Here is a 27,152-nt window from a genome sequence, read left to right as displayed (position 1 = left end):
AACATACCAACTCCGCTATGACCACCCCAACGGTGCTTCTTCTAGTTTTGGTTTGTATGTGGGAGGAGCACAGAGGTGAGAGCTCACTAATTGTTAGTTTACCAATTCCAGTTCAGATCAGTGAGGAAGCCCTAACAGATGTCAGGGCTGGAGAAAACACTGTCTCTCTGGTGAATCATGGTGAAAATGCTGAGGTTCTTATGACTACCCACATCCCACTGGCTCCTGGATTAACAGAAAAAGGAAAGAATGGCCTGGATGAACTGGTACAGATATCAACCCAAACTGCCTTTACCCTTCACACCACTTGGAATGTAATTACATCCAAGAGTGAAGCTGTGGGTAATGTTCACACTCAGTCACTGGAGGCACAAGAGTCCATGGAGACAGATCCCAATGGAGACCCCAGCCATCATTTGAAACTACAGACTGACTTCCATCCAGAGTCCAGAGTTCTTCCAAAGAGCATCTCTAGCCGGGGCTTGGTGTCTCAGGCAGGGGTGGTGGGGCTAACTCTAACTTGGGAGCGGCCTCGCTCTCGTCATAGGCGGAGTTGGCAGTGGAACCAGTTCTTTGTGATTGAGGAGTACAGAGGACCAGAACCAGTGCTCATCGGACGGGTAAGGCCTCATCAAAACAAATGCTCATATACTGTATGTCATTAAAAGTACAGTGTGAATTAAAGTGTTATAAAAGTTTTCATACTTGTAGCTTTGGTTCATAAAAATGTCCTACTTGTAGCTTTGATTCAGTTATTCCTAGAACAATAGCCTGATGATACAGTACTCTACAAGTCAGACATACTGTAGTTCACTAAGGTTAGTCAATAAATACGGTAGGTCGCACCACACCAACAACACAATAGAGCTGACAGGAAGTCAGTGTTCAACCAGTCTGATGATGAGATGATTGAATATATTTTAAGCCAGTTCGCACCTGATCCATCTAGATCCCTGGAGGTTACTTGTAGCACATCACAGGCAAAGCGCTGGACTGTTAATGCAGCTGCTGGCAGCTTTAGTGTGTATGTGAATTATATTAGCTGTAACGCTAACAGGGAACTGTGCCAGCCACCATAGAAGCAGCCATATAAATGTTTCATCTTCCTCTCTGCCTTTTATTGATACAGTCACGAAGGGATGGTAGTCCAGCGGTGGAGACATGACTTTTTCCAATGTTGCAGTTAGTGCACTAGTCTGATTCTAGGCTTGAGATTGCTATGACGTCATAAGGGATCTCACATAGGGAGGAGTTGTTTTTTGTGCAGCTTGTTAGGGCTTTAAGAGAGTTTTTATGATCAAATCCAATCAAATCAAATTGTATTAGTCACATGCGCCGAATACAACAGCTGTAGACCTTACAGTAAAATACTCACTTATGAACCCTTAACCAACAATGCAGTTGAAAAAAAATATGAGTAAGACTAAGAAATAAAAGTAACAAGTAATTAAAGAGCAGCAGTAAAATAACAATAGCGAGACTATACACAGGGGGGGTACCGGTACAGAGTCAATGTGTGGGGGCACCGGTTAGTTGAGGTAATATGTACATGTAGGTAGAGTTATTAAAGTGACTATGCATAGATGATAACAACAAGGAGTAGCAGTGGTGTAAAAGAGGGGGGGCAATGCAAATAGTCTGGGAAGCCATTTGATTAGATGTTCAGGAGTTTATGGCTTGAGGATTGAAGCTGTTTAGAATCCTCTTGGACCTAGACTTGGCGCTCCAGTACCGCTTGCTGTGCGGTAGCAGGGAGAACTGTCTATGACTAGGGTGGCTGGAGTCTTTGACAATTTTTAGGAACTTCCTCTGACACCGCCTGGTATAGAGGTCCTGGATGGCAGGAAGCTTGGCCCCAGTGATGTGCTGGGCCGTACGCACTACCCTCTGTAGTGCCTTGGGTCGGAGGCCGAGCGATTGCCATACCAGGCAGTGATGCAACCAGTCAGGATGCTCTCGATGGTGCAGCTGTAGAACCTTTTGAGGATCTGAGGACCCATGCCAAATCTTTTCAGTCTCCTGTGGGGGAATAGGTTTTGTTGTGCCCTCTTCACGACTGTCTTGGTGTACTTGGACCATGTTAGTTTGTTGATGTGGACACCAAGGAACTTGAAGCTCTCAACCTGCTCCACTACAGCCCTGTTAATGAGAATGGGGGAGTGCTCGGTCCTCTTTTTCCTGTAGTCCACAATCATCTCCTTAGTCTTGATCACGTTGAGGGAGAGGTTATTGTCCTGGCACCACATGCCAGGTCTCTGACCTCCTCCCTATAGGCTGTCTCCTTGTTGTCGGTGATCAGGCCTACCACTGTTGTGTCATCGGAAAACTAAATGATGGTGTTGGAGTCGTGCCTGGCCGTGCAGTCATGAGTGAACAGGGAGTACAGGAGGGGACTGAGCACGCACCCCTGAGGGGCCCCTAGTGTTGAGGATCAGCGTGGTGGATGTGTTGTTACCTACCCTTACCCTTACCACCTGGGGGCAGCCCGTCAGGAAGTCTTGGATCCAGTTGCAGAGGGAGGTGTTTAGTCCCAGGGTCCTTAGCTTATTGATGAGCTTTGAGGGCACTATGGTGTTGAACGCTGAGCTGTAGTCAATGAACAGCATTCTCACATTGGTGTTCCTTTCGTCCAGGTGGGAAAGGGCAGTGTGGAGTGCAATAGAGATTGCATCATCTGTGGATCTTTTAGGGGGTATGCAAATTGGATAGGGTCTAGGGTTTCTGGGATAATGGTGTTGATGTGAGCCATGACCAGCCTTTCAAAGCTCTTCATGGCTACAGGCGTGAGTGCTACAGGTCGGTAGTCATTTAGGCAGATTACCTTAGTGTTCTTGGGCAAAAGGGACTATGGTGGTCTGCTTAAAACATGTTGGTATTATAGACTTGGACAGGGAGAGGTTGAAAATGTCAGTGAAGACCCTTGCCAGTTGGTCAGCGCATGCTCGCAGTACATGTCCTGGTAATCCGTCTGGCCCTGCGGCCTTGTGAATGTTGACCTGTTTAAAGGTCTTACTCACATCGGCTGTGGAGAGCGTGATCCCACAGTCTTTCGGGAACAGCTGGTGCTCTCATCCATGTGTCAGTGTTATTTGCCTCGAAGCGAGCATAGAAGTAGTTCAGCTCGTCTGGTAGGCTCGTGTCACTGGGCAGCTCTCGGCTGTGCTTCCCTTTGCAGGCTGTAATGGTTTGCAAGCCCTGCCACATCCGACGAACATCAGAGCTGGTGTAGTACGATTCAATCTTTGCCCTGTATTGACGCTTGCCTGTTTGATGGTTTGTCGGAGGGCATAGTGGGATTTCTTATAAGCTTCCGGGTTAGAGTCCCGCTCCTTGGAAGCGGCAGCCTTTAGCTCAGTGCGGATGTTGCCTGTAATCCATGGCTTCTGGTTGGGGTATGTATGTACGGTCACTGTGGGGACGACATCATCAATGCACTTGTTGATGAAGCCAATGACCGATGTGGTGTACTCCTCAATGCCATCAGAGGAATCCCGGAACATATTCCAGTCTGCGCTAGCAAAACACTCCTGTAGCTTAGCATCTGCTTCATCTGACCACTTTTTTATTGATTGAGTCACTGGTGCTTCCTGCTTTAATTTTTGCTTGGAAGCAGGAATCAGGAGGATAGAATTATGGTCAGATTTGCCAAATGGAGGGCGAGGGAGAGCTTTGTATGCATCTCTGTGTGTGGAGTAAATGTGGTCCAGAGTTTTTTTTCCCTCTGGTTGCACATGCTGATGGAAATTTGGTAAGACAGATTTAAGTTTCCCTGCATTAAAGTCCCCAGCTACTATGAGAGCCGCGTCTGGGTGAGCATTTTCTTGTTTGCTAATGGCGGAATACAGCTCATTCAGTGCGGTCTTAGTGCCAGCATCAGTCTGTGTTGGTATGTAGACAGCTACGAAAAATACAGATGAAAACTCTCTAGGTAGATGGTGTAGTCTACAGCTTATCATGAGATACTCTACCTCAGGTGAGCAGAACCACGAGACTTCCTTAGATATCGTGCACCAGCTGTTGTTTACAAAAATTCATAGTCTGCCGCCCACTGTCTTACCAGATGTCGCTGTTCTACCTTGTCGATATAGCATATAACCAGCCAGCTGTGTTGATAATGTCGTCGTTCAGCCACGACTCCGTGGATATTACAGTTTTGAATGTCCCGTTGGTAGTTTAATCTTCCGCGTAGGTCATCGATTTTATTTTCCAAAGATTGCAAGTTTGCTAGTAGAATGGAAGGAAGTGGAGGTTTATTCGATCTCCTACGAATTCTCAGAATGCAGCCCGCCCTCTGGCCCATTTTTCTCCAACTTCTCTTCACACAAATGACGGTGATCTATGCCTGTCCCCGGGAAAGCAGTATATCATTCACGTCGGGCTCATCAGACTCGTTAAAGGAAAAAAAGTCTGTGGTGAGTAATCGCAGTTCTGATGCCCAGAAGTTATTTTCGATCATAAGAGACGGTAGCAGCAACATTATGTACAAAATAAGTTAAAAAATAAGTTACAAACAACGCAAAGAAACTGACATACATCAACGCCCAGACTCACATACATGATTAGAGTGTATGTTCTACGCTGTTTGAAAGACATTGATAGTAAGCATTGAGTTGGGTAAGATAAAGTACATCATGGCAATGAATGAGACATTTTCAGAAAGAGAAAATCAACAAGCAGAATACAGACTGAAGATCCTTGCTATTCTGTAAGCGAGGAGGAGAGAAAATTACAATTAAAGAGAGTGGGGAGAGTGACAACAGGATAGGGAAAGACAAGTAGCCCTCTGGGAATTCCATCAGAGATCATTTCAAAAAAGAATTCCCCTCCACTCTTTTGTTTTTATGGATTGGATAAGTTTCAACCCCACAGAGAAATATTTTGCCATGGCGACTGATGCACAGCAGGACTGAGCTAGCAACTGGATTGAGAATAGGGGGGTATGGGTTGGTGAGAGGGTGGGGGAGGATGTGTGAGATGAAAGTGAGATGAAAGAATGACAAAGATGTCTCTCGTGGTGATGCGTGGGATCCAAATAAAAGCAGATTTAAGGAGGAAGAAGAGGAGGGGGGTGTTGGAGAGAATAAACCCCCTACTCTCTCATCTAGCATTTCTTACTGTGTGTTATCATGTGTTTCTTTAATCCCTAACTGCACGCTCAACTACACACATATACACACACTGTTTATCTCTTTTTCTTGCTCTCTCTCTAACACACATATCCCACACACACACACTCGCACCCAGAGACACTTGTGGCTGTATACACCTGTGGTTTATGAATTACAGTTGACATGTTTACCAATGTGTTTATGCATCCCTTTGGTGTTTTTGTTAAGAAGAAATGCACATCTATGTGATTTAAGTCCTATGGGGCCATAATACTATTTTGCTCTTGCTCTCTCCAGGCTTATGTGACATAATAATATGAACAATGTTCCTTGCCTATGGCTTGTCTTGAATTTAATTCTCATGTGATAAATATAACTGTGTCCATATTAATGTAAAAACCTGCAGTATACTGCTCAGTAAATATCAAACAACCCATTCTGTTATTATAAACTCAGCAAAAAAAGAAACTGCCCTTTTTCAGGGCCCTGTCTTTCAAAGATAATTCATAAAAATCCAAATAACTTCACAAATCTTCATTGTAAAGGGTTTAAACACTCTTTCCCATGCTTGGTTGAACCATAAACAATTAATGAACATGCACCTGTGGAATGGTTGTTAAGACACTAACAGCTTACAGACGGTAGGCAATTAAGGCCACAGTTATGAAAACTTAGGACACTAAAGAGGCCTTTCTACGGACTCTGAAAAACACCAAAAGAAAGATGCCCAGGGTCCCTGCTCATCTGCGTGAACGTGCCTTAGGCACGCTGCAAGGAGGCATGAGGACTGCAGATGTGGCCAGGGCAATAAATTGCAATGTCCGTACTGTGAGACGCCTAAGACAGCGCTACAGGGAGATAGGATGGACAGCTGATCGTCCTCGCAGTGACAGACCATGTGTAACAACACCTGCAGGATCTGTACATCCGAACATCACACCTGCGGGACAGGTACAGGATCACAACAACAACTGCCTGAGTTACACCAGGAAAGCACAATCCCTCCATCAGTGCTCAGACTGTCCGCAATAGGCTGAGAGAGGCTGGACTGAGGGCTTGTAGGCCTGTTGTAAGGCAGGTCCTCACCAGACATCACCGGCAACAACATCGCCTATGGGCACAAACCCACCGTCGCTGGACCAGACAGGACTAGCAAAAAGTGCTCTTCATTGACGAGTCGTGTTTTTGTCTCACCTTGGGTGATGGTCAGATTCGCGTTTATTGTCAAAGGAATGAGCGTTACACAGAGGCCTGTACTCTGGAGTGGGATCGATTTGAAGGTGGAGGCTCCGTCATGGTCTGGGGCGATGTGTCACAGCATCATCATCACCCTGCGTTACAGGGAAGACGTCCTCCCTCATGTGGTACCCTTCCTGCAGGCTCATCCTGACATGACCCTCCAGCATGACAATGCCACCAGCCATACTGCTCGTTTTCCTGCAAGACAGGAATGTCAGTGTTCTGCCATGGCCAGCAAAGAGCCCGGATCTCAATCCCATTGAGCACGTCTGGGACCTGTTGGATTGGAGGTTGAGGCTAGGGCCATTCCCCCCAGAAATGTCTGGGAACTTGCAGGTGCCTTGGTGGAAGAGTGGGGTAACATCTCATAGCAAGAACTGGCAAATCTGGTGCAGTCCATGAGGAGGAGATGCACTGCAGTACTTAATGCAGCTGGTGGCCACACCAGATATTGACTGTTACTTTTGATTTTGACCCCCCCTTTGTTCAGGGACACATTATTCCATTTCTGTTGGTCACATGTCTGTGGAACTTGTTCAGTTTATGTCTCAGTTGTTGAATCTTGTTGTGTTCATACAAATATTTACACAAGTTAAGTTTGCTGAAAATAAACGCAGTTGACATTGAGAGGACGTTTCTTTTTTTTGCTGAGTTTAGTTAAAATAAAGGGTTGTGGTTTAAGATAGAGGTTGTGTTGGTCTTTTACGGAGGGTCCGCAGCAGAGCGGAGGAAATGATGTGATGAATAAACCTAGTGGATTATGAACATGTGCAGATGTGCCCTAAGGGGAGTGAGATGTTGAGGTTTCTGGTCAGAAAGCCTTCCCTGTGTGATGAAGGCTGAGTAATCCTTGTAGCTTTCTATTTCTGTGTGTCTGGCCTTTTACCCAACCAGCTCCCTGTAATATCCCCCTACTGCCATTAAATACTGAACAAGCAAGCACTGTTTACTGCAAAGTAACATGGGCAGACACACAGAGACAAATAGAGATACAGATGAAGAAAGAGAGAGAGAGAAAGAAACAGATGGGCAGATGGACTGTCAGAGAGAGAGGCATGTTCCCAGAGAGGGAGAGAGGGTGACAGAAAAACAAAGTTAAGGGGAGATACAGAGACAAGCAAACAGATGGATTCAGAGAGGGAAAGGAAACAGACAGATGGACAGAACATAACAGAACAGAAGACAGAAAGAGCGACACATGCAGATGGACACATTGGGCCGTCAGTGTTCTGCATGTGTGAGCAGGACATTTGGGGCCACTGTCCACAGTCATGTGCTTTCACCCCCTAACAATCCCACAGTGGCCTGCTTGGTCCAATGAGTTAATTAACAGTATGCATCAGTACTCATTCAGCTCCCCTCTGTCCACTTTCACACCTGGTGCCATTCAATTCACACTCACTGAATACCACATCTTGAGCTTGATTCAATCGCTCATTTCACAATCACATGTTTTTGTTTAGGTTGATGATAAATGGCGCTGATGAGGGATGCATTGTCTGTGTCAGTGGTGGCTCGGACACAATATGTCAAAAGCATCAGTTAAACGATAAACCCTGGCGTTTTAGAGAAAAGAGCAGAGAGAACAGAAGTCGCTCATTAAGCTAGGCTCAAAGCAGAATGCATAGATTACTGTTCTGACTTTATTTTCTGTCCATACCCATCTCCTCCAGCTGCACACAGACATGGACAGGGGCGATGGACGTACTAAGTATATATTAGAAGGAGAGGGGGTGGGGTCTGTGTTTGTCATCGACGGGAACACAGGAAACATCCACGTCACCAAGTCCCTGGACCGAGAGGACAAGGACCAGTACCGCCTGATTGCTACAGCAACCAACCGCCAGACAGGCCGCGCCCTCGAACCCTCGTCCACGTTCATCATCAGAGTTCAGGATATCAACGACAACCCACCTGTCTTCCAGAACGAGCCCTACACCGCCACTGTGCCCGAGATGGCCAATATAGGTACTACATAGGACTGACAGGGCTCCGGTCCTGATCTGTGATTTACATTACAGTCTAGTCAGGCTATCTCAAGGGCTTATTTGTCATTCCTGTAGTCTCACCACTCCATCTCTCGCTAACAGGTACATCCATAATCCAGGTGACAGCCACGGATGCAGACGACCCTACGTATGGTAACAGTGCCAGGCTGGTGTATGCTGTGACCCAGGGCCAGCAGTATTTCTCTGTGGATCCTCAGACAGGTCTGATGGGCCTATAATACACACTCCTATCAAGCTACATGTTATATGCCATATGATAGCCATGATGATGAACACAATACTGTATGCTCGTGATCTGTAAAGATACCACATTGTGTACTTCTGTGGTCTGTATGTACAGCCATAGACAGTCCACAGGTATTCTATGTACATAAAAGCTTGTGACATAGCGATATGTGATATTAAAGCAGATAACTCATCCTGGTGCAGTCTGCTTGTCCCTTTAGCTGTGATCCTTGTCATTGTAATGCATCATGGGGTTATTTACTGTCCTATGTCCTCTCCTTGTCCTCTCTGCCAGGTGTCCTACGTACTGCTGTAACTGACATGGACAGGGAGAGTCAGGACACCTATCTGGTAGTCCTTGAGGCCAAAGACATGGGGGGGCACCTGGGGGGGATGTCAGGGACGACCACAGTCACTGTGAGGCTGACTGATGTCAACGACAACCCCCCTCACTTCAGAAAGAGTGAGCAACATTACTGTTACTGTTTTGTTATTGGCATATGTCATGTATTACAGCCTAGTAACGCTCCATTTGTGTGTGTGTGTGTGTGTGTGTGTGTGTGTGTGTGTGTGTGTGTGTGTGTGTGTGTGTGTGTGTGTGTGTGTGTGTGTGTGTGTGTGTGTGTGTGTGTGTGTGTGTGTCTGTGTGTGTGTGTGTGTGTGTGTGTGTGTGTGTGTGTCTGTGTGTGTGTGTGTGTGTGTGTGTGTGTGTGTGTGTGTGTGTGTGATTAGAGTGATGAAATGCCTTGTACTGTGGCACTTGCGATGGTGCACTGATCTCTCTACTGCTAAGAGCACCTTTACGGTCTCCTCTGCCAGGGTTGTCACACAGCAGCTGTGAGAAGAGACTACTGTGCTAATAGTTGATTTTGATTTAATTTCAGGTAGTGTTGCTTGATATGTGCATGTGGCTCTTCCTTCATCATTGCAAACTAATGAATACATTCCATGAATGAGCTGCTTACCTCTTCATCCTCCTCCTCACCACCATCATCATCATCACCATCATTATTATTATCATTGTCATCAGTCTGAATTAATAACATCTTGAGATTGCTCTATTAGGGTCAACAGCACTAAGCTAGCTCAACAGCACTAAGCTGGCTCTTCATGAAAAACAGTGAGAGATAATGTCAGTCTTTTCTTATCCAAGCACTTCTACATTCTATTCTATTAATATTTCATCTAAAGTTCAGTCGTTTCTGCTCCAATAGACAATAAAATCACTGCCAAATATAATGCTCTGAGACACAATACATTCCTCTATACTGTGTCCCTATTTTTCTGACTTTCCCTCTCCTCTCTTGCTGTCCCTATCCTCTCTTGCAGTCCCTCTCCTCTCTTGCAGTCCCTCTCCTCTCTTGCTGTCCCTCTACTCTCCCTCCACTCATCATTACTGTAAACATTTTCCCTGAGGACTACTGGATGACTACTCTATCATTTTATGGTCTAAACGGTATGTTTAGTTAGTCCATGCCTGTCACTCATCTGTGTGGTCTCTGTCTGTCTGTCTGTCTGTCTGTCTGTCTGTCTGTCTGTCTGTCTGTCTGTCTGTCTGTCTGTCTGTCTGTCTGTCTGTCTGTCTGTCTGTCTGTCTGTCTGTCTGTCTGTCTGTCTGTCTGTCTGTCTGTCTGTCTGTCTGTCTGTCTGTCTGTCTGTCTGTAGGTGCCTGGTCGTTCTCTATCTCTGAGCTGGCAGCACCAGGGGTGGAGGTGGGTCGCCTCTCAGCAACAGATGCTGATCTGGGAGATAATGCCATGCTGGAATATACCATCCTGGACGGAGAGGAGGGAGACACATTTAACATCACCGGAAGAGACCAAGAAGCTGTCATTGTACTAAACAAGGTGAGAAATAAATAATGGAGACAAGATGTATACTGTATGTAGCTCTTAATCAGACTGAAGTCAAAAACATCCACAATGGCGTAAAATGAGGGGCTAAACTAAGCATAGCTCCTCCAAGGCACTCTTACCAGGAAGTTAATTCAGTGAAAAACATTTAAAACAGCAGGACAGTGTTGCCTGCAGAGACTTCAGTCAGTCACAATCAGGCCTGGTAATAGGATGCTTTGAATAAATATTTGGTCTGGAAACATTAATTTAACAGTTTTTCCTTGAAATCCTGTTGTGTGGTTGCACGAGTCCTGCACATTTAAAGACATCCTCCGGAATATTGGTGACTACTAAGTATTTTTTAAACCTCCCGCTTTTGAACACGAAAATCCCAAATTTGAAGGCAACTGTTTTTCTGGATGCTGTGCTGCTCCATTTTCCCCCACATGGGCCAGACCCCAAGCAATTCGAGTTCAACCAATGAGCTTCAGCCCCTCGCCATATGAGTGACAGCTAGCAAGATGCACATGATGCACACAGAGCAGAGCGCGAGAGAAAATATGTGATGTACTACGCAATTTTGGGGGCCAAATTTTGGCTCGAGTGCTACTTTCTAATCTACTGGCTAAAAAGTATATAAGAGTTCCAAAGAATCCCTTTAATTATCTCAAACAAAACATTGTCTCACTGTGGGTAACTTGAAAATAAGTAATAGACAAAAAGGGTATTCAAATACAATGGAATTTATGCACAACTAACTCATAAATGAAAGATTCCGACTAGCAGTTGAATTTAAATCACCAACCGGAAAATAGGCTGTGAGCCTGTGCATTTTTCAGTGGGGTGTTGAGTACATGGGGCATCGCAAGCTCCATTTAACAAAGTTTGTGTGACAAGCGTGAGAGTATGAGATAGAATGAGGTGATGATGAGTGAATGTGGGAGCGAAATAATTATGGAACAACGGTAGGAAAAGGGCATGATGAAAAGAGGGAGAGAAAGAGTGTTCAAGTTAGGGAGGGTGATAGAGAGGAAGCAAAGGAGACAGATAAATAATAGACAAAAATTGTTATAGAAAAGTATAGTAAAATATAATTGGCTGTATTTCTCTCCTCAGTTGCTGGACTATGAGAGTCGCAGTTCATTCTCGTTGTCAGTGGAAGTTGTGAACCCCATGGTGGATGCACGGTTCCTACGGAAGGGTCCCTTTAAGGACTGTGCGACCGTATGGGTCATGGTCCTCAACGCAGACGAGCCCCCCCGCTTCTCCCGATCCCGTTACCGTCTGGACGTGTCTGAGAACTGTCCTCCTGTTTGCAGCGTGGGCCGAGTATCTGCTGTTGACCCAGACACAGGACAAAGCACCAACATCAGGTAGGCTACACTCACTTAGTCTGTCTGTCTGTCTGTCTGTCTGTCTGTCTGTCTGTCTGTCTGTCTGTCTGTCTGTCTGTCTGTCTGTCTGTCTGTCTGTCTGTCTGTCTGTCTGTCTGTCTGTCTGTCTGTCTGTCTGTCTGTCTGCCTGTCACTCTACTCACTCACTCACTCACATTTTCTTTACTCAAACTATTCTCTCTCCCCCTCCCCTCCCGTCTCTCTCTCAGGTACTCCATTGATCCCCAGTCTGACCTGGAGGCTCTGTTCCGTATTACTTCTGACAGCGGCCTTATCACCACGGTGATGGAGTTGGACCGGGAGCGTGAGCAATGGCATAATATCACTGTCATCGCCACACAGAGAGGTATGAGGTTCAAGTCCTTTCAGACTCAGCTGCCCACAGACAATACAAGCACTCTGGCTTAGTACAGAGTCATGTTTTCCCTCATATCACTCATTGTAGCCCTGGTGATGGCTGTGATGAAGTTGAAATTAAACTCACTAGGCACTCCTTTCCTTTTCTAGACAATCCAAACCTTGTGACCAGGGTTGTGGTTGCCATAGAGACACTGGACCAGAATGATAATGCACCAGAGTTGGACAGGCAGTACACAACGTCTGTGTGTGACTCCAGTACCCCTGGACAGGTCAGTGCTGCTAACACTTACCCACGTAACTCTGACACTGCACTTTATCAGTCTGTCTATCTATAGCCCTGCATGCTGATAACCATAATGCTAATTTCTGATTCCAGCTTTCAGGACAATTAATTGTAGAAGTCTTTGAAGATTTCCTATTCCTTTTATTGCGTCTCCTTTTATGAAATTCACTCAAGAGCAATTGATGTCAGATCACTGTTTCTGTTTTTCTTCTTCACCTTATTGGTGTCATGAGTCCTGTTTCTCCAGAGTTCTTTTTATCCAATGACATTGGCTGAGTTGTTTTTATCCAATGACATTGGCTGAGTTGTGTGGCTGTAACCAGGTTTCCATCCAACCTTTTTATGTGATTAAAGTACATCAGATAAAAAATGTAATGATGGAAACAGCAAATTTGTCAGTAAAATTTCCGGTCTGGAGCGTGAAGTCACGAGCTCTGCTGGACAGCTACTGCGTAGCAACTGTTCTTATTATACCTCAGTAGTAGTGACCTAGCGGTGCCAAAAGCCCTGGTCTGACCTAGAAAGCCTATGTAAATTACGATCACCAGAACGGCCAAACACCCCGAAAAATTGACCCCCATTTTGGGATCTAAAATTTGCTTATTATGATCAAATTCAATCCCCACGGTGAATTATTTTCAAGTTCGCTACAAATCGAGATTAAATAGTGATCAATTCTGACTACTACATTTGTTGTCACGCAGGACTACATGCTGACACAGACCAATCATAGGCTGGTAGGCTACAATGAGGTTCCCAGTTAACTCTCTCAGGCAGGATGAAAACAATTACATCAACCTTGATCCTGTGCTAGTTACGGTCACTTTCACCATGATTTTATGGTGCCATTCAAACCCATTCAGCAATATCAAAGATTTTTATAACTAACCCAAGATAGACCACAGCCTGTCGTTTCCAATGGGAGCAAATTAATCATAGTGGGAAAAACAAGCAAGGAGGTGGGCCAGGCCAAGCACGAGCTAGCGAGATTCTTTTGGCGTGTTCTAGCATGTATTTGAATATTTCCGTTAGGAAACGCCTACTCTATAAAGTGAGCGTCTAAAATAACTAAATTCGCCCTTGCACTCCTACTAAACAATAAAACAAATTGAAACTTTGGCAAAGGGTAAAGTCTACAAAACTTAGTCCACTACAGATTATAGTTTTCGGGAAAAGAAAACTGTATTGAGATCAAATGTTTCATTGATGAGAGAATTAGCAGAATGACAGCCAAAATCCATCTCTCTCCATCTTCTCCCACTTCCGGCCACTGGGCAATTTGTTGGTGAGGGAAAATGTCAACCGGAGGCTTCAGATTTATACATCTGTTGAAACATCTAGCTCATTGTTCTATCTGTGGCAATATGGTGTACTTCAAATTCAAATACACTGCTCAAAAAAATAAAGGGAACACTTAAACAACACAATGTAACTCCAAGTCAATCACACTTCTGTGAAATCAAACTGTCCACTTAGGAAGCAACACTGATTGACAATAAATTTCACATGCTGTTGTGCAAATGGAATAGACAACAGGTGGAAATTACAGGCAATTAGCAAGACACCCCCAATAAAGGAGTGGTTCTGCAGGTGGGGACCACAGACCACTTCTCAGTTCCTATGCTTCCTGGCTGATGTTTTGGTCACTTTTGAATGCTGGCGGTGCTTTAACTCTAGTGGTAGCATGAGACGGAGTCTACAACCCACACAAGTGGCTCAGGTAGTGCAGCTCATCCAGGATGGCACATCAATGCGAGCTGTGGCAAGAAGGTTTGCTGTGTCTGTCAGCGTAGTGTCCAGAGCATGGAGGCGCTACCAGGAGACAGGCCAGTACATCAGGAGACGTGGAGGAGGCCGTAGGAGGGCAACAATCCAGCAGCAGGACCGCTACCTCCGCCTTTGTGCAAGGAGGAGCAGGAGGAGCACTGCCAGAGCCCTGCAAAATGACCTCCAGCAGGCCACAAATGTGCATGTGTCTGCTCAAACGGTCAGAAACAGACTCCATGAGGGTGGTATGAGGGCCCGACGTCCACAGGTGGGGGTTGTGCTTACAGCCCAACACCGTGCTGGACGTTTGGCATTTGCCAGAGAACACCAAGATTGGCAGATTCGCCACTGGCGCCCTGTGCTCTTCACAGATGAAAGCAGGTTCACACTGAGCACATGTGACAGACGTGACAGAGTCTGGAGACGCCGTGGAGAACGTTCCGCTGCCTGCAACATCCTCCAGCATGACCGGTTTGGCGGTGGGTCAGTCATGGTGTGGGGTGGCATTTCTTTGGGGGGCCGCACAGCCCTCCATGTGCTCGCCAGAGGTAGCCTGACTGCCATTAGGTACCGAGATGAGATCCTCAGACCCCTTGTGAGACCATATGCTGGTGCGGTTGGCCCTGGGTTCCTCCTAATGCAAGACAATGCTAGACCTCATGTGGCTGGAGTGTCAGCAGTTCCTGCAAGAGGAAGGCATTGATGCTATGGACTGGCCCGCCCGTTCCCCAGACCTGAATCCAATTGAGCACATCTGGGACATCATGTCTCGCTCCATCCACCAACGCCACGTTGCACCACAGACTGTCCAGGAATTGGCGGATGCTTTAGTCCAGGTCTGGGAAGAGATCCCTCAGGAGACCATCCGCCACCTCATCAGGAGCATGCCCAGGCGTTGTAGGGAGGTCATACAGGCACGTGGAGGCCACACACACTACTGAGCCTCATTTTGACTTGTTTTAAGGACATTACATCAAAGTTGGATCAGCCTGTAGTGTGGTTTTCCACTTTAATTTTGAGTGTGACTCCAAATCCAGACCTCCATGGGTTGATAAATTGGATTTCCATTGATTATTTTTGTGTGATTTTGTTGTCAGCACATTCAACTATGTAAAGAAAAAAGTATTTAATAAGATTATTTCTTTCATTCAGATCTAGGATGTGTTGTTTAAGTGTTCCCTTTATTTTTTTGAGCAGTATACTTCCGGCTTCATACGCCATCGAGAGTTTTCCAAAGGAATACATGGATGACGTCAGCGCTATCACTATCTACTGGCTTTAATGTCTATGCTTCATGCACAGAATTTTATCCGCAACAAGTCAATTTGATGGAATCACATCTCTGTTGGGAAAATGTGCATATATTATTTATGCAGATTTTGAATATTCGTATGAAAATCTGTCGCCAATTGGATGGAAACCTAGCTTCTGAGGTTCAATAGAAGTTCTCCTCTCTCTGCTCTGTCTCCCAGGTTGTTCAGGTGGTGAGGGCAGTGGATAGGGACCAGGGAGGACAGGACGTCACCATCCACTTCAGCATCCCTCCAGAGTCCAGCTCTGCTCTAAACCTCACCATCAGGGAGAGTGGAGGTGCATTCTAGCTATGTTTAACTTCTATGTCAAGCTGTCACCCTCCTCAAAGCTCTTATGTCAAATCAAAAATTCTGCAACTGGATTTTCATTGACAATATGCTTATTTTTATTTTACATGCTTGATGACAGTGCGCTTGCATCTTACAGTAACGATATAGGCCTGTTGAATTTAACTGAAATTCATATTATGACGTATAACTGGAGAATGGCATTCATGTACAAGTCACCTGATGACTGACTTGAGTTTCTGGTGTTATTGTCTTATTCAATCCCAGGTGCCACAGCCAGCCTTGTTCTCCAGTCGGCACTGCAGCCCCTCCCTGACTTCTCCTCCTCCCTCCTCACCCTGTACGTGCCCATTGTGCTGCGGGATGGGGCGTCCGGCCTCACCAACACCGGGACGGTCACCGTGAACGTATGTCCCTGTCTGAGAGGTGGCATGCGGGCCGAAGAGCGGGGGAGACAGAGGGACAGGGGCTGGGAGAGACAGACGGTATGTCTGCCCCTGCCCTCAACCTCTCCATCACTGATCTTCAGTATGGTCACCCTGCTGGCCCTGCTGGCCTGTGTCACTACACTGCTAGGTAAGACTTGAGGTCTACTGTCTGATGTATAGTACATGCCTGTTTCTACTGTTTTCAGTATACTGCCTGTGTCTCTGTCTGAAGATCAGTATCCCGTGAAATGGACTGCAGTGTCAGTGTGTGGTATTTACGATGTGCCTCTCTCTCTCTCCCCCAGTGGTGTGTGCTCTGTCTCTGTCTCTGCGGCATCAGAAGCAAGACTCCCACTCCCCATTTGAGGAGGAGGATGTGAGGGAGAACATCATTACCTACGATGACGAAGGGGGAGGGGAGGCAGACACTGCTGCCTTTGACATCACCGCGCTCCAGAGCATGCACAGAGTACCGCGCATGCAGGATAGCAGGAACATGTGAGCTGTGACGCCTGTTTGTGTAGTGTGTGTTTGTGTGCGTGTGTGTGTGGCCGTGTGGGTGTGAGCATGTGTGAGGGAGTGTGGGTGTGCACGTGTCTCTGTGTGTGTGTGTTGCTCTGACTTATGCTCTTCTCTTCCTCCAGATGGTACACCCAGCAGAATCAGGCCAGGGACAGGACGTACAGCTGGAGCCGGACCCCACACTCTACTGCGGACCCACAGCGTCCAGGCTCAGCCCCTGTATACGGACGCCTCTGCTACAGCATTCACACCCTGCCTGTCCTCAGAGACTGTCACAAGGGGCCCACACCATTCCAGTCAGGTCTGCAGCTGGTCAAACTGATGGGAACCTATGGGCCTCCTGGCAATCACATGGATAATAACTCCCTAGTCATCCAGAAACAGGACACCTTTGATCTACTGGAGCCTGAGGCGATCCATCTCAACTCTGCTGAGCCATGGTGCCCCAGCAGAGATGGACCAGAGAGCTGGGTGGCTAACAGCAGACCCACAGAAAAAGAGGGAGGCAGGGAGACCAACACTGGCACCCAGCAGCAGCTGCATCCAGAGCAGGAACCAATCAGAGTCAGATATTAACTTTCACATATAATGGGTGTAACAATGTTGCTATTATCAACCTCAGCTGTCTCAATGTTATTTTGGTAAATCTCTCAGGTTATTTTTCATTTTAAAGTATTTGATATTCGTTATAAAAGTATTTTGTATTTCCTCCCCAGACACAGCCCGAGTCTGTACTGACAGATGAAGCACTGGTTCTGACCTATTCTGTACCAAATGGCTCATCCTCTCAGAGTCACAGCAGCAGCATCTCTTCATCAGAGCAGCAGGAGAACAATCCAGACCTCTTTCCCTCCCACACTACCACCACCACCGGAGCTTCTAGCTCTGCAGTAGATGACACAGACACAGAATCCTCTACTCTCCCCAGCTCAGAGAAGAATGAAGACACTGTTGGTGTTAGCCAGATAAATACTAATCACATCCACACTAATCAACTGGGGGACTCAACATACAGCATTGTGGGTTCACTAAACCAGGGCAGTGGAGGGATACCTGTGACCGGGACTACTTTGTATCCAGGCAGTGCAGAATTCCTGAACATGTATGCGCTGAGTAGGAGGGACTTGACCCCACAGCTACTACCCCTCTCTGGAGGCATGCTGGGATACGGCAAGGGGTGGGGTTGTGGGCGGGGACTGGTGGCTGACATGGCACGAGGTGGGGCTAACTGTAACTCCTCCCTGCCTGTGAGGATGGAGGATTTCCTGAAGCACCGTCTGGACCAGGTGACCTTTGACCTATCCCAGCCACCCTACGACTCACTGCAGACCTACGAGTTTGAGGGGGGGGACTCCCGAGCGGGGTCGCTGAGCTCACTGGAGAGCGAGGGAGAGAGGGAGGAGGAGAGAGTGAGGGAAGCAGTAGACAAGTTGGACCAAAAGTTCCAAAGGCTGGTGAAGATAATCGAAGCAAGAGAACAAGAAAAGGAGTGTGACAGAAGGTCAGTGGAGGAGGAGACACTGGTAGGAGATAGAAGCCAAGGCTTGGTTGTCAATAACACAAGCAAAACAGAGAGTGTGGGTGAAGAGAAAGAGGTCTCAAGGTGGGATTTTTAGAGAACCTGCGAATCAAAGACACTGAATAGGAGTTTGGAGAGGAGAGAGAAACACTGCAATGGATTCAATTTAAAAGCAATACGAGGGTGTTATGAACAACTTCAGAAAGATAGTTATGTTCTGTTCAATGACTAAACTTCTTGCTCATTGGCAATGCAGCACAGCCGAGACATGCCAGAGGATCCATTCAGCACACCTCATGAACTCACCCTTCTGTGTTTATTAAAGAGCATATAAAATCTGTCACTTTTAGACTTCTCTTGTAACTGATATGAATAATTCACTTAGCTAAAGTTATGAAAAATTTACTTTCTGAAATATTGATTCCCAGCCCTGAAAGCTGCATTGTTGGAAAATAGGCCTCATGAAAAATATAATGGAATTGTGATATTTAATATTGATAGTTTAATAGGGGCACTCTCACTCTGAACACTGTGTTCCCAAATGCATCATTTAAACTGAATTGAACCAATTTTAAAAAGCACACTTGCGTAATGCATACACAACAATACATAGAGTTAATATAAATATATAGACATGACTGAAGAATCTGTCCACATTACATCCAGTCAAATGGAAGCTGTTCTGATGATAACATCTTAGTAGACACACTGTAGTATACAGGTGCTATGTTACGTCCCAATCAGGAGGGAGCTCCTCTGAATTGAATTGTGTAGCCAACCAGCTATGTATTGTGTAACTCCCCAGTAATTATAATCACAGTAGTAAATTCTATGAAACACTATGCAATTTGCGCACAGACCTGAGATAATATGTCCTTGAAGAAAGGGGCCTTGTAAAAAGTTTCATATGTTTCCTACTATAGCGACATGATTATGTGCATTTTGTAAATATCAACCTCTGCAATGTGGCGATTATTCAGTGGAGGATTTCACACAAACCAAAAAAGCGTCCATTTATGAGTAACACTGTCATTATTTCACTCACTCTATACAAAAAATGACATCCATAATTTGTAGTGATTAAATGGTTGGTGTTGAATATGTCTCATGACATGTTTATTTCCCCTAGATAGTTCAGATATAAACACTTTGGGCAAAATAAACCTGTTCATTGATTGAGGGCTGTAGTGATATTCTTGTCTGTTTTCCACTTTGCAACCCTTCCTACTGCACAAGCTTGCTCTTTCTTTAAAACCTGAGATGGAACTGGGAAAACTATACACGCAATCTTACTGTTGACTATACTATGAATAATTTAACTGAAGAATGATTCATATGACCAACAATCAATATTTCCCATCAAAAGATCGAGATGATCTGAATTGCAAACAATATGGCTAATTTCTACTACTACTGCAAAAAAACTAATCGCTTTTAGAATGAGCTATTAGAATGATAACAATGTTACTTTCGCTTACTGTGACGACTACATTTAGCATAGACCAGGAGCCTTGGCCAAACTGACATTTGTTTGTTCCACCAGGCCTCTATGTGATCACCAAGGGGAATTCAATCTCAATCAACCAACCATCTTAATGAGAATTAGATTTGTACTTGATACATTTGACAAAGAAATCCATAGCTCTTTGGGTAGAAAAATAAGGTGTGGAGATTGTCCTGGGGCTTCTAGGAAGAATAGGCAATGAGAGAGGAGTAAATTAAAACTATGAATGAATAGCCTAAGGCTAAATTAGAGAAAATAACAGTGCATAAATTATAGAACATGCGAGTTGAGTATTGAACATTAATATCAAATCTAATGACAAATAGAATACATAATGATGAAAATGATTACCACGAACGACTATGTACAGTTGATATGGAATACCTAAAGGAATAGAAAATAAATTCATATGGAAATGACAAAATGAAACCGGCTATATTCATAAAAAATACTTTTATATATATTCTCTGCAACAGTAATAATAAGTGTAATAGAATTGGTCAAATTCAAGAACAACACAGAGAACGTTATTTCATGTACCTTGAATTCCAATTCAATACATTTATAACATATTGATTGCATGGCTCTGGCCACCCTTGAAGTATCGTTGATTATACACATAAAAAGCCATGAAGAAAAACATTCGTCCATCTTCTCAAACATTGCTCTTTCATCTTGCAGTAACACTGAATGAAGTGAAGCAATGAGGTTTGAGATCACAGCCTGGAGTTGAAAAAAATTCTGTACGAATCAGGTTTGTGGCAGTACAACAATGTCCCAAGAGGTAAAGTATACAGTGGCTTGCAAAAGTATTCACACCCCTTAGCATTTTTTCCTATTTTGTTGCCTTACAATCTAGAATTAAAATAGATTTTTTTTTTTGGGGGGGGGGGGGTTGAATCATTTGATTTACACAACATGCCTACCACTTTGAAGATGCAAAATATTATTTATTGTGAAAGAAACAAGAAATAAGACAAAACATTTTTTACCTTGAGCATGCATAACTTTTCACACCCGCAAACTCAATACTTTGTAGAGCCACCTTTTGCAACAATCATAGCTGCAAGTCTCTTGGGGTGTCTCTATAAGTTTGGCACATCTAGCCACTGGGATTTTTGTCCATTCTTCAAGGCAAATCTGCTCCAGCTCCTTCAAGTTGGATGGGTTCCGCTGGTGTAGAGCAATCTTTAAGTCATACCACAGATTCTCAATTGGATTGAGGTCTGGGCTTTTACTAGGCCATTCCAAGACATTTAAATGTTTCCCCTTAAACCACTTGAGTGTTGCTTTAGCAGTATGCTTAGGGTTATTGCCCTGCTGAAAGGTGAACCTCCGTCCCAGTCACAAATCTTTGTAAGACTGAAACAGGTTTCCCTCAAGAATGTCGCTGTATTTAGCGGCATTCATCGTTTTCAATTTCCCAGTCCCTGCCGATGAAAAAAAATCCAGACAGCCTAATGCTGCCACCACAGCTGTGCTGTTCTTGGGGTGATGAGAGGTGTTGGGTTTGCGCCAGACATAGCATTTTCCTTGATGGCCAAAAAGCTCAATTTTAGCCTCATCTGACCAGAGAACCTTCTTCCATATGTTTGGGGAGTCTCCCACATGCCTTTTTGGCAAACACCAAACGTGTTTGCTTATTTCTTTCTTGAAGCAATGGCTTTTTTTCTGGTCACACTTCCGTAAAGCCCAGCTCTGTGGAATGTACGGCTTAAAGTGGTCCTATAGACAGATACTCCAATCTCAGCTGTGGAGCTTTGCAGCTCCTTCAGGGTTATCTGTGGTCTCTTTGTGGCCTCTCTGATTGGTCCGTGAGTTTTGGTGGGTGGCCCTCTCTTGGCAGGTTTGTTGTGGTGCCATATTCTTTACATTTTTTAATCATGGATTTAATGGTGTTCCATGGGATGTTCAAAGTTTCAGATATTTTTTTTATAACCCAACCCTGATCTGCACTTCTCCACAACTTTGTCCCTGACCTGTTTGGAGATCTCCTTGGTCTTCATGGTGCCACTTACTTGGTGGTGCCCCTTGCTTAGTTGTGTTGCAGACTCTGGGGCCTTTCAGAAGGTGTATATATACTGAGATCATTTGACAGATCATGTGACACTTAGCTTGCACACAGGTACTTTATTTAAGTAATTATGTGACTTCTGAAGGTAATTGGTTGCACCAGATCTTATTTAGGGGCTTCATAACAAAGGGGGTGAATACATATGCACTCACCACTTTTCTGTTTTTAGATTTTTTTTAAATAAGTAATTTTTTTAATTTCACTTCACCAATTTGGACTATTTTGTGTATGTCCATTACATGAAATCCAAATAAAAATCCATTTAAATTACAGGTTGTAACGCAACAAAATAGGAAAAACGCCAAGGGCGATGAATACTTTTGCAAGGCACTGTATGTATTGCATCAACTCTGTCCTCAAGTCCTCATTTTGCACCCTGGGAGAACTGCAGAAGCGCTTCATTGACTAATTTCATAGTCACTCCTTCAGGAACCAGAACACAGTGCACACCTAAGAGAGAAACCAGATTTCAGGGTAAGTTAAAGTAAAGTTACTTGTGTTATCTCCTTTGGGTGTGAACGGTTTATGCAACATACAGTACTTGCTAAGTTGCTATACTTCAAAACAGATGTCATGTCATAATGTCCGTGGTCAACTCATGATATGGAATCATTTTAAAATCATCTATATTTTTACCTACCCTGTTGTGCATGCATTTAAATGACTTTACGAAGTTCAAGTGGACTTTATGAAATTATAAATTGGTTTGAGTTGAGGTGGAAAGTTATGAAAGTAGTACCTAGTCGACTGACTGCTGTGATGTTCCTGTGTTCGTCATCAAAGAACATCATCTCACTGAATTTGAATCCACTGTCTGTCTGGAGCCTGAACAAAGACACAATGACAGTGAGTTCCACTATAAAACACTCTTTCACGGCCAGACATGAACACAAACATACACTTCCATCCTCACAGAAGAATCGTCCAGCAGCAGTGGTTGTTAATGCTGCATTCACATGCTAGAAATGTCAGATTTGCTAATTCGTTGAACGTGGCACGTGATTAACTACAACCAGTTAGCAAGTCAGAAATTTCAGAGATTTCTAGTTCCAACAAGCACGTGAACACGGCAATCTCAAATTCAGACACTTACTTTTTGAAGTGAGGAACCTTTGACCCCGGGTATATTTCCTTGAAGGATATGTATTGGTTGAGATTGAAGAGGGACAACAGCTGATTGGCTCCATCCACCTCACATGTGCTGAGAAATATAAATAAAATGTTGATTATTTACAATGGCATGTTATTTCAATCATCTAGAGGCTAAAAACAGAAATGCCCATTGTCTAAACACGTTTTACATAATGTTAAAACATATGTTTAATCAGATTATAAAATAGCATGATTTTCTTTTACAATTCCTTGATCACTGTATGAACTGACCGTGATGCCACTCCAATCTGGATCCCTTGGCCATGTAGAGAAGTCAATATGTCCACTGTTTCTGGGAACAGTTGCATTTTCTCCCTCCTTGCATTTAACACCACTCCCCTGTCGGGAAAGGCAGATGAGATATTATTAGAAATCTGGAAAGACATGGCTGATGTGTGTAAGAGTTGGAAGGGAGAGGATTTAGAGAAAGACATAGCCTAAAGCCATCATTAGCTTGATACTCATCAAGATTTTAACCAATAAACTCACGCTTTGTCTTTGTGAAATTGTGGGTCCACATAGCTACTCACCCAGAAGGGCCAAAGAGTATAATCTGAGACAAGGAAAAAACAAAACAGAGATGATGGAGGATGACAGAAACACATGACATAGCTAGACAAGCTACTTTAGATGGAGGATGACAGAAACACATGACAGATAGCTAGACTAGCTACTTTAGCTGTGACAATCTTCTTGTTCTGCTTTGGTATTAGCAAGGTATGCTATTTGTTGAGTCTTCATTCTCATAACATTGCTAGCTAGCTACATGGCTAGATAAAGTTAGTTAGCTAACGTTACAGTAGCTATATTTTCAATTTACCCAGGTCAAACACAACAAACTTTGGTTTGGACATAGCTAGCTATTTCCTGAGTTAAGCAGTAACTGTTTCAATTATCTAGTAGCTAATTTATCCTAATAATCGTCAAATCTACGACTAGCTAGCTACATCCAGTGTAGTAGTTGTGGTTATGTGCTCAGAAGATCTAGATGCGGAAGTAAAAGTACAAATATATCACACAAGTCATTGGTAGCTATACCAGTGATACCTTTGAGGAGATGGGGAAACTACATTGGAATCATATGTGCCAGAGCACAGATTAACTGACGAACGCAAAACACCCTTTGAATATGACATGTGTCAGTAAAGGTTGACAAAAAAACGGAATTAACTGTTGCTAGCAACACAGTTAGTCACTAACGCTCTAGATAACACGAAAACAGCCTAACAAGCTTTGCTATGGCGAGCAAATAGTCAGAGTGAAGTGTTCTCTATGTCTGGAAGTAATTTACGTTCGCAAGCTATCAACAAAAAAAAAAAAAAAATAGCAGGCTAGCCAACTTTAGCCAGTTACCTTGGGCGCTTAACTGCCTTTGGTATGGTCGTAAATTCATCAGTTATTCTGCGCTCAGGCACACTCGGGCGAGAGTGCTCTGAAAGCGGAGTAGATAGCCAGAGCGAATTTACGAAGGCACCCTTTGTGAGGTCAGAACTCATAGCGCTCGCTCAAAAACCCAATATTAGCATGAATTTCGTGAACAAGAAGTACACCATTAAATATTTTCCGATATGTAAGATAATTAACTTGTTATCTGTAATATTGTATCGTTTTTAAATAGTGACATTTCGTACTTTCGATGAAAATAGTCAGGTTTATTGACTCATAACCTGACTTTGAGAAGGACTTGCGTGACGATTTGCTTAGCAACCGCGTGATGCAGAATGACAACGTGAAAGCGATTGGACAACAGTCAGTTTGGTGGGGCGTGAGCTCGCCAGTTTGTAGTCCTAAAACCAGGAAATGAGTTACCTCTGGTTCGTTCCGCCATCCCCATGGGAAAAATTAATGGGGGAAGAATAGGGATTTGGAATAAATGCAGAAAATAAGGTACGAGGTTAACACATGCTTAGGAGATCTTATACGTTTTCTATGAGATAATAGCAGTCAGTTTACATGACCTTTTATTTATGAAGCCTTAATTCACAAAAAGTGACGTTAACTGATGAAGATGATCTCAGAACAAAACGTATAAAATATCCTATGCCTGTGTTTACCACATACCTTATTTTCAGCGTTTATCCAAAAACCCTATAAAACGCCATTCATTTTCATCATAGGCTTTGTCCAATGAACCATGGCGGAGTTAGTGCCTACAAAAAGACGCAATTACTATTTCTCTGTCTATACGGTCCTCCATTCAAAGTCCAATGGGATGTCTTTAAAAAAGATATATATATGTAACCTTTATTTAACCCGGTAGGCTAGTTGAGAACAAGTTCTCATTTACAACTGCGACCAGGCCAAGATAAAGCGAAGCAGTTCGACACATACAACACAGAGTTACACATGAAATAAACAAACATTGGACTTTGAATGGAGGACCGTATAGACAGAGAAATAGTAATTGCGTCTTTTTGTAGGCACTAACTCCGCCATGGTTCATTGGACAAAGCCTATGATGAAAATGAATGGCGTTTTATAGGGTTTTTGGATAAACGCTGAAAATCAACAAATACAGTGGAGAAAGTCTATATACAGTGTGTGCAAATGAGGTAGGAAAAGGGGGGTGAGGCAATAAATAGGCCATAGTGGCGAAATTATTACAGTATGGCAAATTAAACACTGGGATGATAGATGTGCAGAAGATGAGTGTGCAAATAGCGGTACTGGGGTGCAAAGGAGCAAAATAAATAACAATATGGTGATGAGGTAGATGGATGGGCTATGTACAGGTGCACTATGTACAGGTGCAGTGATCTGTGAGCTGCTTTGACAGCTGGTGCTTAAAGCTAGTGAGGGAGATATGAGTCTCCAACTTCAGTGATTTTTGCAGTTTGTTCCAGTCATTGGCAGCAGAGAACTGGAAGGAAAGGCGGCCGAAGGAGGAATTGGCTTTGGGGATGACCAGTGAAATATACCTGCTGGAGCGCGTGCTGCGGGTGGGTGCTGCTATGGTGACCAGTGAGCTGAGATAAGGCGGGGCTTTACCTACCAACGACTTATAGATGACCTGGAGCCAGTGGGTTTGGCGATGGATATGAAGCTTCCTCTCTTCTTTTCAAAACCCGTTGGAGGAGAAAGTCAGAGGGAAGGGACCTCTGTCTTTCAATTAAATTCAAATGGTTTTATTGGCATGGGAAAAATATGTTTACATTGCCAAAGCAAGTGAAATAGAAAATAAACAAAAGGGAAATTAACAAGGGAAATAAACAAACAGTAAACATTACACTCACAAAAGTTTTAAAAGAATAGACATGTCAAATGTTATATTATTGGTTGTAACAATGAGCAAATAATTGAAGTACAAAAGGGGAAAATATATAAACAGAAATATAGGTTGTATTTACATTAGTGTTTGTGCCCTTTTTTGTGATGGCACACTGTGGTATTTCACGTAATAGATGTGGGAGTTTATATGGGAGTTTATCAAGATTGGATTTGTTTTCAAATAATTTTGGGGTGTGTGTAATCTGAGGGAATCTAATAGGTTTTGAGAAGGAGAGGAGTATTCAATTGAGATCTTCCCACACTTTAGCTAAACCATCTTTGGTATACACTTATCGGCCAGCAAGAGGTCATACTTCAGTCTCTGTCAATGGTCTCCGTAGGCCTACAATACAAGCTTTGGAGGTGGAAGTTATCCCCTTATCTATCAAATGAATAGTCATAATAAGACTGCAAACCCACATGATAATATCAACACTATACACACATATACACATGGATTTTGTGTTGTAGAGTAGTGGCACACACTTAATGTGTTGTGAAATGTATTGTAATGTTTTTACAATTGTATAACTGCCTTAATTTGGCTGGACCCAAGGAAGAGTGGCTGCTGCAATGGGGATCCATAATAAATACTAATACAAAGGACAATCTAATCTACCTTGGCTCATACTACACTATATAGCTAAAACAACTGTATGTCCTAAAGTTCAATAGCCATTCAACCATGTTCTGACCACATGGCTAAAACCTCCCCCTTGTGTCTAGAATAAGAAATGGCTATGATGTGGGAAGAAAACAATTCAGCCAGTGAACAGAATGTTCTCAAACAAATGACTCACAGAAGCTTTCCCTTTGTAACATGTCCTTTCTGGAGAAGGATCAAAGGCACTTGAGCGTCACACTT

General features: G+C 43.9%; 2 protein-coding genes across 4 annotated transcripts; one reads left to right on the top strand and one right to left on the bottom strand.

Moving 5' to 3' along the window:
• Positions 1–380: 380 nt before the first annotated feature.
• On the top strand, positions 381–19,470 carry LOC106560237 (cadherin-24). The gene is made up of 13 exons (XM_014122887.3): positions 381–620; positions 8,021–8,315; positions 8,438–8,557; positions 8,877–9,044; positions 10,247–10,428; positions 11,533–11,789; positions 12,020–12,156; positions 12,318–12,439; positions 15,693–15,810; positions 16,089–16,397; positions 16,555–16,747; positions 16,894–17,335; positions 17,488–19,470. Exons 1-13 carry the CDS (start codon positions 381–383, stop codon positions 18,385–18,387), a joined length of 3,483 nt encoding a protein of 1,160 aa, XP_013978362.2. The 3' UTR covers positions 18,388–19,470.
• A 758-nt stretch (positions 19,471–20,228) lies between these two features.
• mdp1 (magnesium dependent phosphatase 1) lies at positions 20,229–24,940 on the bottom strand. 3 transcript variants are annotated; one of them, XM_045687166.2, is made up of 6 exons: positions 24,830–24,940; positions 23,510–23,573; positions 23,252–23,359; positions 22,962–23,069; positions 22,608–22,693; positions 20,229–22,318 (listed from the first exon to the last, which is right to left on the bottom strand). In XM_045687166.2, exons 1-6 carry the CDS (start codon positions 24,852–24,854, stop codon positions 22,233–22,235), a joined length of 477 nt encoding a protein of 158 aa, XP_045543122.1. In that variant the 5' UTR covers positions 24,855–24,940; the 3' UTR covers positions 20,229–22,232. The 3 variants fall into 3 exon arrangements, with proteins under 3 accessions (XP_045543122.1, XP_013978325.1, NP_001134528.1); XM_014122850.3 differs by lacking the exon at positions 24,830–24,940 and adding an exon at positions 24,374–24,646; NM_001141056.1 differs by lacking the exon at positions 24,830–24,940 and adding an exon at positions 23,841–23,995 and having other exon boundaries at positions 22,064–22,318.
• Positions 24,941–27,152: the final 2,212 nt, after the last annotated feature.

Source organism: Salmo salar, chromosome 10 (genome assembly GCF_965601325.2).
Source record: "Salmo salar chromosome 10, fSalSal1, whole genome shotgun sequence".
Taxonomy (NCBI): domain Eukaryota; kingdom Metazoa; phylum Chordata; class Actinopteri; order Salmoniformes; family Salmonidae; genus Salmo; species Salmo salar.
Note: the sequence above shows the minus strand (reverse complement) of the source record. Positions and strands in the feature narration are given on the sequence as shown.